Raw genomic sequence first — 18,441 nt, 5'->3', positions numbered from 1 at the left:
TGGAACAGGAAAAAAAAAAAATAGAATATCAAATCACAAAATGCATTCAACAAAGAAACCTCCGCCCTAGAGTGGCACCTCGCCTCAAAATCCCAAAGTACAAGAAAAAAAACATGGGTGGCACATTCTTCTCTGTTCAAGCAGACAAACTATGGAACTCTTTACCCCCAAACATAAGATCCATGGATATTCCTCCCCCTTCTGCCTGCAGAGGCCAAAGAAATAGTAGTCCGGGCATTGATCCTTTCTCGGTTGGATTATTCCAACGCGCTTTTAGTTGGATGTCCAGGCTATCTGATAAAAAAAAGCTACAGGTAGCTACAGGTAGTCCAAAACCCGGCTGCCCGGCTCCTACTGGGTCTCTCTTCTAGGCAGAGTGTGCGGGTCCACCCCCGCCACCTTCATTGGCTCCCAGTTGAGGCCCGTTTGAAATTCAAAATGCTGGCTATTGTCCAATGGGCCTTGTATGGATTGGGCCCACTATCTGCAGAAGCGCTTTGCTTTTATATCCCTTCTAGGATTCTGCGGTCTTCGGGCCAACTTCTCATCCAGAACCCGCGCTTTTTGCGCCAGAGGTTAGGTGGCTGCTCCTTCACCCGTAAAGCAGGCCTAGCCTGGAATGAGCTTCCTCTTGCTCTCAGTAGGGTTTCCGATCCGGCTGTCTTTAAAAAGAACTTACAAACACTATTGTTCTGAGCCTATTCTTTTAGAGGCTCTTCCTGCTTAGCTGGTTGGTGGGGGTCTCAGGGTAGCAGCGCCGGAACACTCTGAGTAGCTGTGCGCTTTAGAAATGCAGTATAACATAACTACCTTATCTTGAGACGACTACTCAAGAGTTGACTCTTCCCCACATAACCACCATACTAAAAAAGTAAGTATACCGCATATCCCTGTGTAAATAGGCATTTATTTGGACTAAAGATGTGTACCTACATATGCGTACTGTATTGTACAAGCAAGAATCCTAATTATGTTTTTAAAGATAAAGATATTTGTTAGTTCTGTTTAACAAATTTACATATTACTTAGTTACATTATTCAGTGTTTAACATGTATACAAGTAATTGCATAAATAATTGAATCTTTTATCATAACTATTCATCTCCAATTGCTTCACTATTGAATTACAAAAAACAATATAATAATTTTAAGTACAGCAACACTTGAAAGTCTGAGTTTATTAAATGCCACTTTAATCTACATATAACATTCCTTATACATATATACCTTCCATGTACTTGTGTAGCTTTATATGTATTACTTTGCTTCTAATTCAGCATATCCAATGCACTACCCTATATCTCACCCCATATATCTCACACTATACCCTCTACCTCCACTCTAACTCATCTCAACCCTCATTCTACTACTCTTTCCAATGCACTACCCTATTTCCCAACCTATACCTCCTCAAAATATCCTCTATCTCCACTCTCCAATTCATCCCAAACCCCAGACCACTACAATTATCCCCAAAATAACCCTTTCCTCTTCTACCCCTCCTTGCATAATCTCAGACCTCTTTTACTATTCAGACCTCCCAAACCCTTCCTTTTGACTTTTACTTGTTCACCGCCGCTTTACTCATCCGAAACTCCCTTCCTTCTTCTATCCCTATTCCATTTAAAATCCAACTAGTTTAACTTGTCCACCGCTCAAATTAAGTTCATATTCCCCTATACTGATTCACCACTAATCGTTTTCTGGGTCTGGATTGGCATGCTACTTGCCGAACAATGGTTCAAGACCTCATATGGGGTAGCACGCAGTATATAAATGCAAACCTTTACTCTTCTAACGCTCCACTATCCTGCTCAATCCAAATTCCAGACTAATATATCCACCGCTCAAATTAATTTCATAATTCACAATACTAATTCACCACTAATCCTTTTTGGGTTCTGGAGTAGCTTGCTATTCGTTGAAAAAGCACTTTGACGCTTTGCCAGGGGTAGCAAGCGCTATATAATTACAATACAATATTGATTAAGGACAACGGCTATGGTACTCCATCCTGAAAGGATCGTGGTGACTTTCCTTGACTCTACAACTGAGCATTAACTGTACCAACGAGCGTGTTGATGGGTTGATTAAATGTCACCATTTTTTAATTGTACAATAAAGCATGTGGTGATCAGGAACAGTAAAAAGCTTTAAAAAAACAAAAAATACCTCAGCAACAACGGTGAAAAAATTATCATTTAGCAGAAATTACTTCCCTGTAATAGGGCCAAAGTAGTACCAACTTGTGAAAATGTTACATCACCTGCTGGTAGCACTATAAACGGTCTTTACAATAAAATACTATCTGTTGTTGCTTTTGTGGGAAGCAACCAGAGAATGATGTGGAGCAGGCAGCAGTTGTAGTACATGGGCGAAGGGCTGCCTATACAACATGAGCATATGGCCTTGAGCTTATATCCAAGGAGACCTAGCTACAGGATGCATGTAGGGTGGCCTATAGACCTGAGAAAGAGAAACATGTATCTGTAAATGCAAAAATGATATGTTTACTTTGGTGTAGTTGCTAAAAACACTTAAAAAAAAAAAGGGGGATCCTAGCATGTTATAGTATTAGAAGAGAAAACAGAATCTAGGGGGAAATGGATGGAATCTTGTATCTAGCATATGCAAAGTGTAATCAGCCCAAAAAGCGGGCATCAAAGGAAAACAGAAAGGGAACCTTACCTCCTACATGGTAAAGAACTGAAATATCTGATATTGAAGGTGTAAAGTGTAAGGAACGCCATTCTGTCTTTCTGAAAATCCGTTATAAATCTGGTATTTGTTAAGCACAAACTGATCGCCCCTAAGGGTGTCAAAGCACTTGGGGCCGTCGGTGAGATTAAGTGAGCTATTTCCCAGTCACATGGTGCTGAGCAGAGCAGCTGCTGGCGTCTGGGATCGAACTGTGAGCCCCGAACTCCGGAGTCGCCCGCTGCGCCACACCTCTCCCAAGGCCATGTATGATTCAAGTATAGAGTTCACAAACTGGATAGGCAGCAATGAAGCTTATCCTCATGGGGAAAACCCACAAATAAAACCACATTTTGCCAAAAAGGCCTTGAAACCATTCAGATTCAAATAAAGGAATGAATGGAGAGGTATTTTTCTAGAAAGTTGGCTATCTTGCTCATGGTCCACCACAGGAAATCCTTGAAGCAGAATCCATCAGGATAGGTATAGTCTCAGACACGGCACAACAGGACTTAAGTTAGTAACGGTGTGAGTGGACAAGGTCTCAGCAGAGACTCAAGGGTGAAAAACAAGGTACATCTTCAACTGCTTTAGTTGGACAAAACATCTTTTAGACGCTGTCGAAATTTGCATTAATTAGGCAACAAATGTGGAGATTGAGGTCGTCCACCATATGGTGCCCCAATACAAAATTGCCAATGCCGAGTGCTTGTTTTGGGTTACTTAGTCTCCAATTTGGGGGTTAGAGGAAATAAGAAATACATTAACAACCATTGAAGAAAATGTGATAACACTGCACTAAAGTAAAGACTGCAGCCAAATTAGCTGAGCAGTCTCTTAACTATTCTGGGAACATGCACTATCACAGCAAAAGGATTATAGTGTTACAGTCAAGCCAGGTGTCTGTGGCTTACTCTTTAGTGTTTACTGCGAAGAAAAGGCTAAAGATGTACTTGTCCTCTCTGAGTTAGTGAAATACAAGCCCCTAACAGTGGTCTCTGGCAGATCAAAAAGAGACATACGTTTTATAAGGGATATTTTCTGTTCTGCAACTATGAATTGCAACTCCATTGTTTTCAGAGGAACTCTTGAGAATAGTCCAAACCTGGAGGAGAATGGGACTTCGAGAGCGTCACCACTGGAAGAAAGTATACAAGTACATGGACACCAATTAAAGGGTGGCCCTTCCCTCCTGAAAACCTGCAAAGGCATATTGATAATTGTGTGCAAATTTCTAAGTATGAAACAGGTCTCCTCTCTGACCACCAGGATTATGGCTTAACAGTCAGAGATAAATTATCCACCCCAGCAGCAAAGGCACATACCGAAGAGAGGAATTATCATGGATATTCAAGTAAGTGTTCTGCGTCTTGGAAAGTCTGGCTTAGATTCAGATACATCAATCCCATATCGATTATGCTCCGTGAAACTGAACTGCATTTAGACTTACTGGAAGTAATTACAAAGCACCAATAAAAGAGTAAAAGGACAGCTGAATTCTCTAGATAAGAACGACAAATTAGCCAATACATTAGCATTTATCACCCTCCATGTTCTACAATTCAGACAACCCAAAATAATGAAAAAGCACACATAGGATGGTGGCAGCCAAATGTTAAACAATGAAAATGATTCACAGTCAATAGGACAAACAATTGCATCTTCACATGAGCGGTCATCCTTTGTTTGAAGCTTCAAGTTAAAAGATGATGTACACAGTGAGGCTCCACATGATGTTGTAAAAGCAAATCAGAATAATAATTTACCTTGCATTAGCCTCTCGTCAGAACTTTCCGCCTTGACCTTAGTTTCCATTGCTTTCAATAATATCAAACTCAGTGCTCCAAGCTGGACCAGGTCTGGACCAGTCTGTCTTGCATCTTCAAAACATATGTCCGTTCCTCCAAAGTAGCTGGCTCCATCACTCACAGGTATATGCTGCAATTCCCCAAAGTTCACAACTTGCAAGATGTCATTACACAGGAGCAGCAGGTCAGCTTTCAGGTAAGGATCCTGCACAAATGGAGAAGAAGCAACTGGCACATGGACAAAGTGTTCACCTGCTGTCCAGAGCATGACTTTCTTAAGTAAAAGAACAAGCTTCTTCACAATATAGTAATGTACCGGTGAGGAGAGCAGGGTCAGGGCATGGGAAGTATACAGGAAAAAGATCCGCTGGCAGGAAAAATGAGATTTCAGTGCAAGCCTGGAGGCTACAAGATTTTCAAGCAAATCCAGAAAAACTGAGAGGTAGGCTTCCCTTTCAGGGTTTAGTGACACACTCTGAACTTTGCTATTAGAGTAAGGTGACAGTATGGATCTGTAAAATCCTTCAAACACTGCATCCAAGGAAGGAAGGAGTTTCTTCAATGATTCTGGAAAAGGAAAAATTTATCATTAGGCGAAGAAAAGAGAAGAATAAATGTAGATATACACAGCAAGTGATATAGTTATTTTGAAGGAGATAAGGGTTATAATGCATTTTACAGGTTCACATACAGTAGTCTTTTAATCAAGTTGGAACAGATTTAAAAATATGATCCTCTCAGAAGGTGTAAACTACTCCTTATTTCAATGAGGAACTCATACCTACTCCTAGAAAAAACTTTTAAAATAGGGCCATATGCAAGTTAACAATATCAGAAAAACGTGGGCATGATTGTGTGCGGTCTGTGCGGCCAAACCCGCAGCTGGGGACTTCCAGAAGGTTTCCTCCTGTAGGCATTTTATATTTTATTTACAAACACTACTAATAAATTGTTTATTTAACTGAGTTACATAACTTGAAGTCCAATCTGCCATACCTTCCAGGAGCGTAAGCTCTTATTAACTGCCCATGTAGAAGGTATTATCTTCTTAGGGGCTTGCAGACACTGCTGTTTTTCTATTAACCTGCCTGGAGATTTTAATGAGCTACTTTCCTCCAGTTCCACACTACTCCTGGCAGAGCCTTGCACTTGCACAAATTGATTACGGCTTAGATTGTGAATGATTTTCTTCCCTCTTAAATCTAGACCAGCACTCTGGCAGTGTATTTGATACAATTTGAGAGATGCAGGGCATGCTACAAGAGAATCCATGAATTGGCACAATCTATTACACCTCTAGCAGGGGTTTAAGATCCTTCTTACATAATTTTTAAATAAAAGGGTCCCCTCTAGTTTATGATGCATCTGCCATACTTTTCAAGAATGAGGAATTATTTTAAGTGCCTCAGTTAAACGAGGGTGAACGCTGCCACGTGTTCTACAATCTAAGTAAGATTGCAATGCAATGCTATCCTCCAGGTCATAATCACTGTTGGTTACCTGCCATTAACTTCATCACCGCACCGGTATGTCAGACTTCTATAACATGTTACCTACTGGTAAAACAGCAGGATAACGGAAAACTGTTGCCCATAGTTTACATGATCTGGTGTAAAAAAATTACATGTTACTTCATCAAACATAAAGAAGAAATGTTAAGAGGATCAGGCTCTAATTAACAAAACAAAGATAAAAAGACACAAAAAAAGCATTATGTTCTAAAATGTTTTACTCCACTGCATGCTTATAGCATTTACATTTCCCTTATCCCCACCCAGCGTCCCAGTAGGCTCTAGTGACAAGCTTGCTGATCTGTCATCCCATACTGATCCAGCGCTACAATGTGATTGTGGTAAGTGACCTGAACCTTCAGTTTCATGACTACCTGCACCCTTTCTCTTGACACTGGTCTTATTTAACATGCACATACATGGCCCGACCCCTAGTAAAGGACATGCAGGTGATACAATCTTTATATTATTGAATCATTAAAAGTAGAGGACCTCCTAGAAATCCCCTGGACAGGCCATTTTGGAGTTCCATTTGAAAGCTCTACGATGATGCAGCAGCAAGGTACTAGTAAAACATTTCCCTGACATTTTACCTGAAATAATGAGATCAAGTACCTTGTGTGTAAATTCTAACCCTCACGTGCTGATAGGGTCTTACCTGGAGAAAGAGCTAAATCAACTGTGCCAATAAATTTACTTCAGTACAATAGAAATAGTTCTCAAACTCTCTCCAGTTGGCAAGGAAACACAAGAGCACATTTACAAACAGCCGACATTGCATAAATAAGATCTTCACCTCTCCATATTTAGAAAGAGAAACATTTGCTACGCTGTCAGGCGTTTGGTCGCTTAGGATGACAAATGCACTCGAAGAACAAGTCACATCGGTAACGCGTTCTGGTGGACACTCTAACAGCAGACTCCTCACCTTGTGAATACCTCCGGGACAAAACTCAGATTTTTTTTCCCCCTTAGCAAGAAGATGAAGAAGAGGTAGAAGATGAAGATGAGGAGGAGCAGCAGGAGGAGGGGGAGGAGGAGGAAGAGGTATTTGTGATAGTGTTGCATGATTTCATGTTGGGTTGCCCCACAAGTGACGTCTGAGCCAGTATGTAGCCACCACCTCCGAGGTCAGTCATCAATTTTTTTCTGATCTCTGGCTGCATCATCTGACGCAGAACCTTAGTAGTTTAATCCAAGGAAGGAGGAAGAAGCAGAGATTCATTTGGCTTCTGCTGGATATAATCAAAAATCAAAGGAGAATGAATCACATGTCCTGGTGGAAGTGTTAATATTCCACTACACTGGTGATACGTTTTCATAGGTAGACATGTTTTGGCCCTTGGTAGCCCTCATGGGTCTCTGGGCATTCTTCAGGACAAGATCGAACTTGGCTACATTCAGGGTAGCTTGTTGAGAGTAAGTAAATTACTCACCCTTCTTCATCACTGAGCCCATTCGCTCATCTTCATGTGTAAGTTATAGATCGTAATACTGTCTATAACTTACGGTGGAGACAATTGTGACTCCTACGGGTGGAGTGGAGGGACTCGTGCTTTACCACGTCCTGTCAGGGCTTGTGCTGACTCTTCCTTTCATGAGGAAAACAAGTAATATGCTGTTCCTAATCGTTTAAAATGCTTAGTAAGTTGAAGGGATCTAAAAGTGCTTTCCTATGAGTGAATCAAAGGGTGGGAATCCATTTTATTGGAATTGAGGGCCCTCACACACCCAAATGGGTGCCATGCTTCATCATCGGGCGTGCGCTGCAATACCCGACGTGGGGCACTTTGGCGGAGATCTTTTTTCCAATAGCCGTTTGGTGCCGTGGGTGTGAGGGGCCTTGTGAGTGAAGATGTCAAGAAGTATGTTAAGCGAGTGAATTTGAAACAGGGTTGGGGCTGCCTGCAAAAACTATTTTAAGAAGTGGGTCTCCAACCCTGAGTAAAAACAAAATAAACGGCGCAAGGCTGAGATTTAGGTCTCAGTTGGGGTGCTCCTTCATGTGAAAGGTCAACATGTTTCTCACCTAATCCTAAATCTAGGGTCGATTTGTCAGGACCTAAAAAACTTTAGGTCAGCTATCTTCACCTAGGGCAGTGAAGTGGTCAAAAAATCACACTACTAACCACCCTACCTGCTAATTTGTAATGAATAACTGGTAGTGCTGGATCTACCTGATAATACAGGATCTACCTGCTTGGAGAGAGATTGACAAATATGTTAACTCATATACAACATCCAGTGTAGGTGTTTCAACTCTCCTGTCCCCTGTGCAACTGACTCTTAACATGTTAATTTATCAATCAAAGAAAAGTGCTGTCACACCTAATGTGATTCACATAAATGGTGACTCGTGACCGTGGATGCCTCACATGTAAAAATGAAAAAGAAATAAAATCACCCAAAGTTGCAGAAAAAGCTGTGTAACTCACCCTATTCGGATTGTTACCAAACTTCCTCAATACCCAAACAGTCTTATGAGGAACTTCCTCATGTGCTAGAGACCATATGGGAGAGAGAAAGAGAAATCCATCATTCGTGTTACAGCACATCCATCTAAGCACTATCTAGATTAATGAATATAGTCAAATTCTTGTGAGTATGTTCTGCCATTATTAAGGAGTGAAATGTTGGTCGCACCAATGCCCAATATCAGGGTGTATTGAGTTTTGCAGCTTGTTGTGTTTTGATATCTTTGTCAAAATATCAGAAAATGCTTCCTTTCATGACCCTGAATAGCAATTCCGGGTCACAAAAGGAAGAGTCAGTTGATTTTTGAGCAGAGCCTTAGTAATCAAAGTGTGCCAGTGTGCAGAACTCTAAATTGAGATCTTAATAACATGGACATCGACAGCCTGTTTCACAGAAAAGGTAGGAAGGTGATCAATGAGGAATCTGTGGTTAGATACAGAACCCACAGAAAGAGCATAACTTATTTTTTGGATAGATACTTCTCGCTACAGGTTTCTCACTTTGTTAATAGATACAAAAGCAGTACCTCCCCAGGTGGTGGGTCTGTGGAATGGCTCAGACCAGGAAAACCTGCAGGACAGAATGGGCAAAGTGCTGTTCTTGCTAAACCTGGCTATTTAGAGTAACATGGTCTTCAACATAAGCCATCGGAGAAGCCAGCTGTACATTGGCTCGACTGGAGTGCATATCAGGAATGTTGGAACCAGACCGGCATTCCATTGCGTCATCACAAATGGTTTTCGCGGAATCATATGGGCCAGTTCTTTTAGGAAAAACACAACAAGAGATGTGAACAAAGATGGCTACTTCGATTGAGGATAAATAGTTTGTAAGGCCTACAAATGACCATAAACTGTGGCCACAGCAAGGTCTTGCTGGGCTAGAGATAAACCAAAATCGTAGCACAATAGACGACTGGGCTTTTATATGTGGATGTGTCGGGAGGAACACCAAACAACACATTTCTCCCAGCATCCTGCATAGATGGTTTTAGTAGAGGGGAACCTGGCTGCCAAAATGGCATTTACTACCTTGGGGGAGTGGGTAAGAGGAGGAATCAAAGGCAACTGTTATTTAAACTGAAAGCATGGTAAGTTGTGTAGGGTTGAATGCTGGAACTTGCCATGCTACTGCAACAGGAGGTTCTCCTAAAAAGGTAGCTGTACTGGACGACAGATGCTCATGGCCAGAAGTTCTGAGTACCGCAGTCTCTATGCCAAATGCGAAGCTACTAGGATGGCTTGAGCAAAGTTGTCCCAGATCGTCTTCAGGACTCAGGACAGGAGAGGCAACAGCATGAAGGCATATAGGAGTGCCAAACTATAATTCGGACGAAAGGTGTCTCCGAGCTGCCCTGCTAACCCAAATGCCCAAAATCTTGGAAACTGCACATTCTCGACAGTGGCAAAAACACATAGCCAGGCTTTTCCCCGTTGCTGGAAGATTCCCTGCGCCACCCCTGAGTGCATCAGCCATTCGTATTCCACTAGGCAACACCAGCTGAGTTTGTCCGCCCTGGCGTTTAATGATTCGCCAGGTGGTGTACGACCATGGCGATACCTTGAAGACCCAGAGGTGCAAAGCCTCCAAGCATATGACCCCATTCCGCCCAGCTTGTTGCAATACCACCTGGCGATGGTGTTATCTGTGAGTACCTGCAGTTGTTCCCACTAGATAGATGGCAAGGAAATCGCCTGTAACTCCAAAAGGTTGATGTGAAGACAGTTTTCCGCCAGAGACCAGAGTCCTCCAATCTCCAATTCTCCCAGATGAACCTCCCCATCTTAGCAACGATGCACCTGTCACAACTGTTAGCTCTGTGTGGAATAGAAAGAGAGGTCTGCCACAAGACTACCTGCAGTCCAGTAGCCACCAATGCAGATTTTTTGTAGTCTTCTCTGATAACTGGATGGGATCCAAAAGGTTCCCTTTCTGTTGAGCCCACTGTTCTACTGCAGAACCAGCATGTGCCAACTGATGTAAACAAGCAAGATGCTAAGAGGTCAGGAAGACTCAGAACCATTCCCACGGAGACCCAGGTCAAAGGCATTTGGCATCATAAGCCAAATGTCCTCATCTCGTTGGGGCAGAAGGAAGGCTTGGCACAGCAGTGCCATGGATAGCTCAAATGAATGGGAGCCTCAGCAAAGGAGCAAACTGTGATTTTGGCAAACTGAAAATCTCAGCTATGTCCACAGGTTGGTTGTTGTTTGAAGGTGGTTCACAACTGTTTGAGGTGAGCCCGCCTTCAACAACCAGTCATCGAGGTATGGGACAACTCTATTCCCTATCCTGGAAAATGGGCACCAGAAACTTGCAGGCCTGTGGAACTGTGAATGGTGATGTGGAAATAGGCATTTTGCAGATCCACGCCATCATACTGTTACCTGGATTCAGGTAAGACAGAACTTGGGCCAGGATGAGCAATTTGAAGTTGCCCTTCTAGAGGAAGAAGTTCATAGTGTAGAGCTCTAAAATTGGAGGACGTTCTCCATCCTTCCTGGACACCAGTAAGTAACCAGGTTAACAGCCAAACTGCCACCCTCACTATTGCTCCCTTTTCCAAGAGAGCTTGAACCTCCTGACACAAAACGGACAAGTAGACCTCTGAAATTAGTTGTGGTGTAGGAGGTATGTTCGGAGTGGTGGAGAGAGAGAGTAGAGTATAACTGTTGCGGGAAATTTGAAGTTCCCATCGGGCTAATGTAATGCTTTGCTACGCAAAGAGGTAATGGCTTGTGAGACCTCCAACTGGGTGAAAGTGCACCACTGAGGACAATCAAAGTTGTTTTGCAACAGCAGTGAGGATGTGGTGTTTGAGTAAGCACTTGATGTAAGATACATGCAAACAGGGAGCATTTTAGAAATTGAGTGTTCATTAGGAAACCTATGGCAGAAATATGGAGGATCTGGAGCATTTGGTGAGCTTACAGAATGCTTCCTACAGAGTTTAAAATAATATGGAGACCTTTAGCTGCAATTGGTTCCGCTTTCAGGAACGACACATTTTCAGGTTGAGAGTTAGGACTGAAGTCATCCTATTGCATTGTCAAGATCCTCTACCACCTGCATTTCTTCCTAATTTCATTTTCCTGGTCTTAATGAACAAGTTGTTATCTGGTAGAGACTCTATTTAGCCACCGATGCTTCACCTTTCAGACTGGATCCAGAAACTATTCCATAGTGCTTCTGGGTGCCAGAAGAGGGTGCTGTGTAGCTCTGCACTGTCGCCGTTCCACTCTGGAAGGGACGTGTGGGGCCTTTATATGCGTCACTAGTGCAGGCTGACATCCGTTGCTTTCAAGAATGTCAGCACCCCCAGACATGGAGGCACAAAAGGAAACTGATAGACCTGTGTGTAAATTCCTAGACTTGAGATCTTAATAATGGGTAAAGTCCAATCAGAGAATGGAGATGATGGGAGGGTCGGTGAGGAATCTGCTGCTAGATAGAGTCTATTCCAGAAAGAGCGTTACCGAAGGTGAGTAATTTGTTCTTCTGATAGAGACTTCTAGCAGTAGATTTATCACCTTTTGACTAGAAACCAATCTAATTGATGGTGGGATGTAAATGGGAAGATCTGCAGCACCAGGCGGACAAAGTGCCTTTCTCTGCCAACTTGGCTGTCCAGACAATAGTGCTTTGTGAAAGAACGGAGGGATGCCTAGGTAGCTGTCTGGCAAATGTCTAAGACAGGGACACTACATGCTAACGCAGTGATAGAAGATGTGGTCCTGGTGGAATGGGCGCGCAGTTCTTCCAGAGGATTCTTCTTTGCCGATGCATAGCAGGTCTTATTGCAGAGCCAGATCCAGCATTAGAAAACACGATTCTGCAGAACCTTGCCTTTTTTATTCGGTGAACCCTACAAAGAGCTGATCGTCCACTCTGTGATCTTTGGTATGTTTGATGTAGAAGCGGAGCACTCGTTTGGGTCCAAGCAATGGAGGCTCACCTCGTCTTGCGTAGACTCAGCTTGTCAGGGAAGAATGTAGTATGAACACACACAGCCTGAAGATCACCAACACCCTGTGCTGAGGTGAGGGAAACTAGGAACACGATTTTGATGGAGAGGAGCTGTAGGGAAAAGCTGTGGAGTGGCACCGAATGGACTACACAATAAATAAAAAGTACGAGATTGAGGTCTGATTGGGGCATGAGAAAAGGAAATGGGGGAAACATATGCTGTCGCTCCTTCAAAAACCTCATCACAACCAGTAACTTAAACAATGAAGGCTGAACAGGCAATCTCAAGAAGGCCGAACGGGCTGAAAGATACCCATTACCGGTGCATTATCAGTGCCCAACGCAAGGTCTTTCCGGGCAAGAAATACAACAAACAGGACATTAGACAATTGGGTCTGGAAGGGGTCGATCTGGCATGCGCCATACAAAACCAAAAACCACCAAGGCCGGTGGAATAGGTCCGTCCTTCGTGAAGGCGGAGTGGAAGAATCGGGTCGCGGCCTCCGGTGTGGCTGTGTTATAATACACACATGGTGGTATAGGAGATTGTGGCCCAGTCCGGGCTGGAGAGCTGCACATACTCGAGTCCACAGCCAGCATATTGAGATAAAAGCCCAGGGCGGAGACTACTGAACAAGGGTGGCGAAAAGGCTAATGAGGAATAAAGAAGAAAAAGAAAAAAAAAAAAAAAACCAAAAACTTGTCCCAGTGACAGATGTATACAGTATTTGCTGAGAAACGCCTGGCTACCAAGATACAGTATATACATAAAAGTGCTGGATGGAAAGCGTGAATGAATCTCAACAACTTGCAATTACACTAGCTGCATTCCATGCCATCGTATTTTGCACACCCAACCCATATTTAAATCAGTCTTGACCCTGCTCCAACAGGAACAGCTCTAACTGCCAGGGCAGATCCTTTCTAAACCGGAACAGAAGCAACCCAGGACCAGCCAGAAGGGATGCATCAGCTCTGCGCGGGGGAAGGGAGAGGGCTCCTCTGATACAATCGTGGTACAGAAACCACCACTGCATTTCTTTCAGAGTCGCCTCCAAAGTCTGAACTTGGTCAGAGCGGTCCCCTTGATGTTGGGTCCAATGGGACTTCAGCGCTCACTCCAAAGCTTGTAAATGCCACCTGGCATGCTCGACAAGCAGGATACTGGAGGCAATCATTCTCAGCAGCCTCAGTCGACCTCACTGAAATCCAGGACCGAGGATGAAATCAGGATCATAGCCGGAACGTCCAGAACTCTCTTTCCTGGGGTAAAGGTATGGAACCAAACTGTGTCCAGAATGGCTTTGATGAAGGGGAACATCTGAGAAGGGGTCAAATATGAATTGGACACGTTGATATTGAACCCCAAGGATGTCAGGAGTTCGCGGTAGCCTGGAGGTAGTTGATTATGCCAGTCATCGATGTAGTAGAAGTCCGGCACCTGTGACCTCCATAGGTGTGCTGTCACCACTTTCCCGGACACCTGAGGGGTACTGGTGAGAACAAAGAGGAGCATAGTGAACTGAAAATGCTCTTGTACTACCACAAATTGCACGAGTGCTGATGGGCCAACAGGACAGGTATGTGGAACTTGACAACCTGAAGGTCCAAAGCCACCATCCAGTCTCCAGGGTTGAGAACAGACATTATCTAGGCAATGGTGTGCATTTTGAATTTCACTTTCAGGGGGAAGGTTTCGAGACAGGACAGATCTAGAATTGGTCGAAGACCTTGGTCTTTCTTGAGTACCAGAGAGTAGCGGGAATAACAACAACCTCCTACTTCTGAAGCTTGAAACCTCTCAACAGCCTCTATAGTCAAGTTTGCACTTCCTGAAACAAAATGGAGAGATGGTCCTCCATTAGTCACTCGGTGGAGGGTGGAAGGTGTAGTAGGGAAAAAAAGGAAGGGTAAGGCATAGCCTCCGGTGGACAATCTGCAGGACCCACCTGCCCGATGTGATTGCTAACAGGTGGCACACAAAAAAGGTTTGGCAGGTGGGGCTTAGTCCTACGGGGAGGACTAAGCGGCATGTTGACTTTGCAAGCGGGGACAGTGGAGACTTCATTCTCTCCCGCAATACTACAGGTTTCCCTGCTAGGGCGGGACAGGCTGGCGGTAAGGGATGTCTTGGCCAAAGCCACGAAAGGAACAGTGAAATTGTTGCAGCTTGCGGAGCTGGGCAGAGAGACCCAGAGAGTGAGCAGCAGTTTTACTTCCCTTGAAGCGTTCAAGGAAAGAGTAGTCTTGTCTCCTAACAGACTTGGACATCGCACGAGAACCAAGTCGATCACAGCTACCCATGGTGACGTATGGCAATGCCAGTGCTGATAGCTCGAGTCTGTGTTGCCCAAGTCACAACAAATTGTCAACTTGGCAGCATCACGATCATCTTGAATCGCCTAAGAAAGGACAAAGTAAAGGTCTTCTAGTACACCAAGGTGGACTCAGAGTGCAAAAAGGCATGAGTATATCGGGCCAAAAAACAGGGGGCGTAGACTGATGGCAGGTCGAAATTAGCTGAAGAAAAGTCGAATTTAACAAATGTCTTCACTCGCTTGGATCCATCAATATCACATCCGGAATCATAACACCCCAGGGTTTAGCTGAAACATTGTTTTAACATCTTGGGTGTATAGTTCCATCTTAAATCCCCCCCCTCCTTTTCTTTAATTTCTGTAGAAGTTACGTGTTTATATATATATATATATATATATATATTACCTACTGGCGATAGCCAGTAGGTATATATAGTTAGGATTTTTTCCCTATGGAATTTCTGAAAATTCTATGTCTAATAACTTTGGCGTTTGTGGACGGAATTGGCTGAAATTTTCAGGAAAATGGCTCATTTTGTTTCTGAGGAGCCCCTGAAAATTTGGGGGGGTTCGTCAAGGGGGGGCCGAGAAAAAAGGGGGGTCCCAAAACGCGTTTTTCCCATGTTAATTTCCATAGGGCGGTTGGACTCACTTTTAGCTCGAACGGCTGAAAGGATTTACATGAAACTTGCCCGACGTGCCTTTGCTATGTCTCAATATATGTGCTCCAGTGAATTTTGAGAAATTAACGTTTAAAAAAATATATATATCTGTGACAGCGCTCCGGTTAGTGCCCCGGTTCGCGTACCGGACGCGTCACGGAACTTCGCGAAGCGAAGCTGATTGGCTCTCCGGTGTCTGTCAACATTCTAAACAGTCCGGAGCGGCCGCCATCTTGTCTCTCGGTAAGATCGAGAGACAAGATGTGGTGAAAAACGAAGGGAGAAATGAAGGAAAGGGGGCAAGGTAGACCCCTCCTGACCCCCTAGGATTGATGAGGGGGATATTAAAGTGCCCCGCAGGGCAAAAAAAAACAAAACATTTTTTCCGATTTTTCGCCGTAGAGGCGCGTCCCGGTACGCGAACCGGGCAGCTAACCGCCAGCGTAACGGGAGTCTGAGGAGAAGCTGATTGGCTGTAAACATTGTAAACAGTCCGGAGCAGCCGCCATCTTGTCTCTCGGTAGGATCGAGAGACAAGATGTGGTGAAAAACGAAGGGGGAAATGATGTAAAGGGGGCAAGGTAGACCCCTCCTGACCCCCTAGGAATGATGAGGGGGATATTAAAGTGCCCCGCGGGGCAAAAAAAAGAAAAAAAAAAAAGAGGCGCTTCCAGGTACGCGAACCGTGCAGCTAACCGGCAGCGTAACGGGAGTCCGCCATCTTGTGTTTTTGGAGCGTCCGGTTTACGTACCGGGTAGCGTCCCGGTAAGCGTAACAAGGGGAAAACCAAGAGAAACAGTAAAATAAAATAAAATTTAAGGGAATAGATTTCCATCAAACTTGGCAAAATTGTAGGGACTGTTTGTTTGATGTGCCTTTGCAAGGCCTCAAGATATGTGCACGTGTGGATTTTGTCTAATTAAGGTAAAAAAAAATATATATATCTGTAAGCGTGCTCCGGTGCGCTTACGTTACGGGTTTTGTTTGCGCTGCAGAGCCGATACGTCACAGTTATGAGACGCGTCATGAGGCGTCTCACGTGGCTACGTGAAACGTCACGTAATGAAGAATATATTTTACAGCTATAGATATTAGCTTTTAAAAAACCAATGAAATTCACTGAAAAAACCATAGGTTATAGACCATATATAGTTAGGAATTTGCATTTACAAAACCTTGAAAATTCACTGAAAAAACCATAGGTTAGAGACCATATATAGTTAGCTGGACATTTTATTGATATAAAACCAATGAAATTCCATATATTGTTAGTTGCACTAACTATATATTTCGCGCATCCGCAATCCAATGCTGATGATGTCACATATTACATCATTCATGACATGGTCAGTGACATCACTGATGACATCACTGATGACATCTCAAATGACATCACTGATGACATCTCAAATGACATCACTGATGAGATCACTGATGAGATCTCAATTGACATCACTGATCACATCACTGATGACATCTCATTTGACATCAATGATCATATCACTGATGATATACTTCATGTGATAATACAATGCACCTCCTCACACTCTAATATAACCTCTGTTACACCTAGTGTTAAATACAGAGTATCATTTTTGAAACCATTGACACACCAATACCAGTTACTACATACGCTCTCACTGATTCCTACGTCTACACACACATTCACTCATTCACCCATACAATCACTCATACATACAGTCACTCATCATTACAATACTATCAGATGCACTCATACACCTATGCAGACACTCACACACTGCCACTCATGCATGGAGTTACTCACACACCTAGTCAGTCCTTTAAAGAATCAATCACACTTTGATTTCCTCATCTATACAGTTAAACACAGAACACCTTACTTTTTCACACATATACTAACACATACTTACTCACTTATACAATCAAATCCTTCATCCAGACACTTATACATCCACTCATTCTTCAATATGTAAAACATATTTAAACTTTAGAAAAACACACAGAAACTGATGATGTCATCAGTGATGTCATTTGAGATGTCATCTGTGATGTCACTGACCATGCCATGAATGATGTAATATGTGACATCATCATTATGCGAAAAAATAACCACATTCAATAATAAAACTAGGGAGCAAACCAGTATGTAAAGCACACAAATCAATTGAGAATTGAACAAATTCAATTTATTAAAAAAGTTATACATTCAAATGTTATCTAAAAAAGACATGGTCAATACAGTAATGTTAAAAAATGCACAAAAGGTACTGCAAAACTATTGGATCAACAATTATACATACAATTAAACATACAGAGTACATAAACACTTCAGTGGCAAAAAATGAACTTTATCGACGCGCGTTTCGGCGTTATCAAAACGCCTTCATCAGGAGCCACATTCAATCTGGAGGACACAGGATGAGTGTTCTCTGTTGGTACTGGATGTATTTCAACGTCTGATTTCTTAGTGGAAATACAAGTCACTTAGTTTGAGGGTGTTTAAAGTCGAAAACAATTCGGTCCGTGTATTCTAAATATCGCCAGGGAAACGTTTGTTTCTTTGAGGATAATGCGGCGTCTCACTGCTGCTGAGATACACGTTTGTTTTCCGGGAGTGATAAAAGTAAGTCCGAGTGATTCAACTCTGTGCGCCGTGCAAAAGGGTAAAAACGGCGTCCTGCAGCCGTTGGAAATCGACGGGTGACCAGCTTGATATGCGGTCTCCCGGGAATGATAAAATCAAGTCCGTGTGATTGAACTCTGTGCGCCGTGCAGAAGGGCAAAGACGGCGTCTTGCAGCCGTTGGAAATCGATGGGTGACCAGCTTGATGTGCGGTCTCCCGAAAAACGCTCGAATATAGTCCGTGTCTTCAACCTGTAGGAGCCGCGCACGAGGTGTCGATCGGCGTCCTGCAGCATACTGTTTATTTCCCTGTATTAGAAATTTAGTTTTTGAACAGGGGGTCCTTGTTGTTCACATTGATATGTGACATCATCCGCATTGGATTGCGGATGCGCGAA

General features: G+C 43.3%; 1 protein-coding gene across 1 annotated transcript in view; it reads right to left on the bottom strand.

Moving 5' to 3' along the window:
* LINS1 (lines homolog 1) overlaps positions 1-18,441 on the bottom strand; it is a 141,724-nt gene that overhangs the window by 25,730 nt on the left and 97,553 nt on the right. Inside the window, exon 5 of the mRNA XM_086958062.1 lies at positions 4,464-5,072. Coding sequence (XP_086814188.1) covers positions 4,464-5,072 — 609 coding nt within the window. The remainder of the gene's footprint in view (positions 1-4,463; positions 5,073-18,441) is intronic.

Source organism: Lissotriton vulgaris, chromosome 2_1, assembly GCF_964263255.1.
Source record: "Lissotriton vulgaris chromosome 2_1, aLisVul1.2, whole genome shotgun sequence".
NCBI lineage: Eukaryota > Metazoa > Chordata > Amphibia > Caudata > Salamandridae > Lissotriton > Lissotriton vulgaris.
This window is presented reverse-complemented; position numbering and strand designations above follow the sequence as displayed.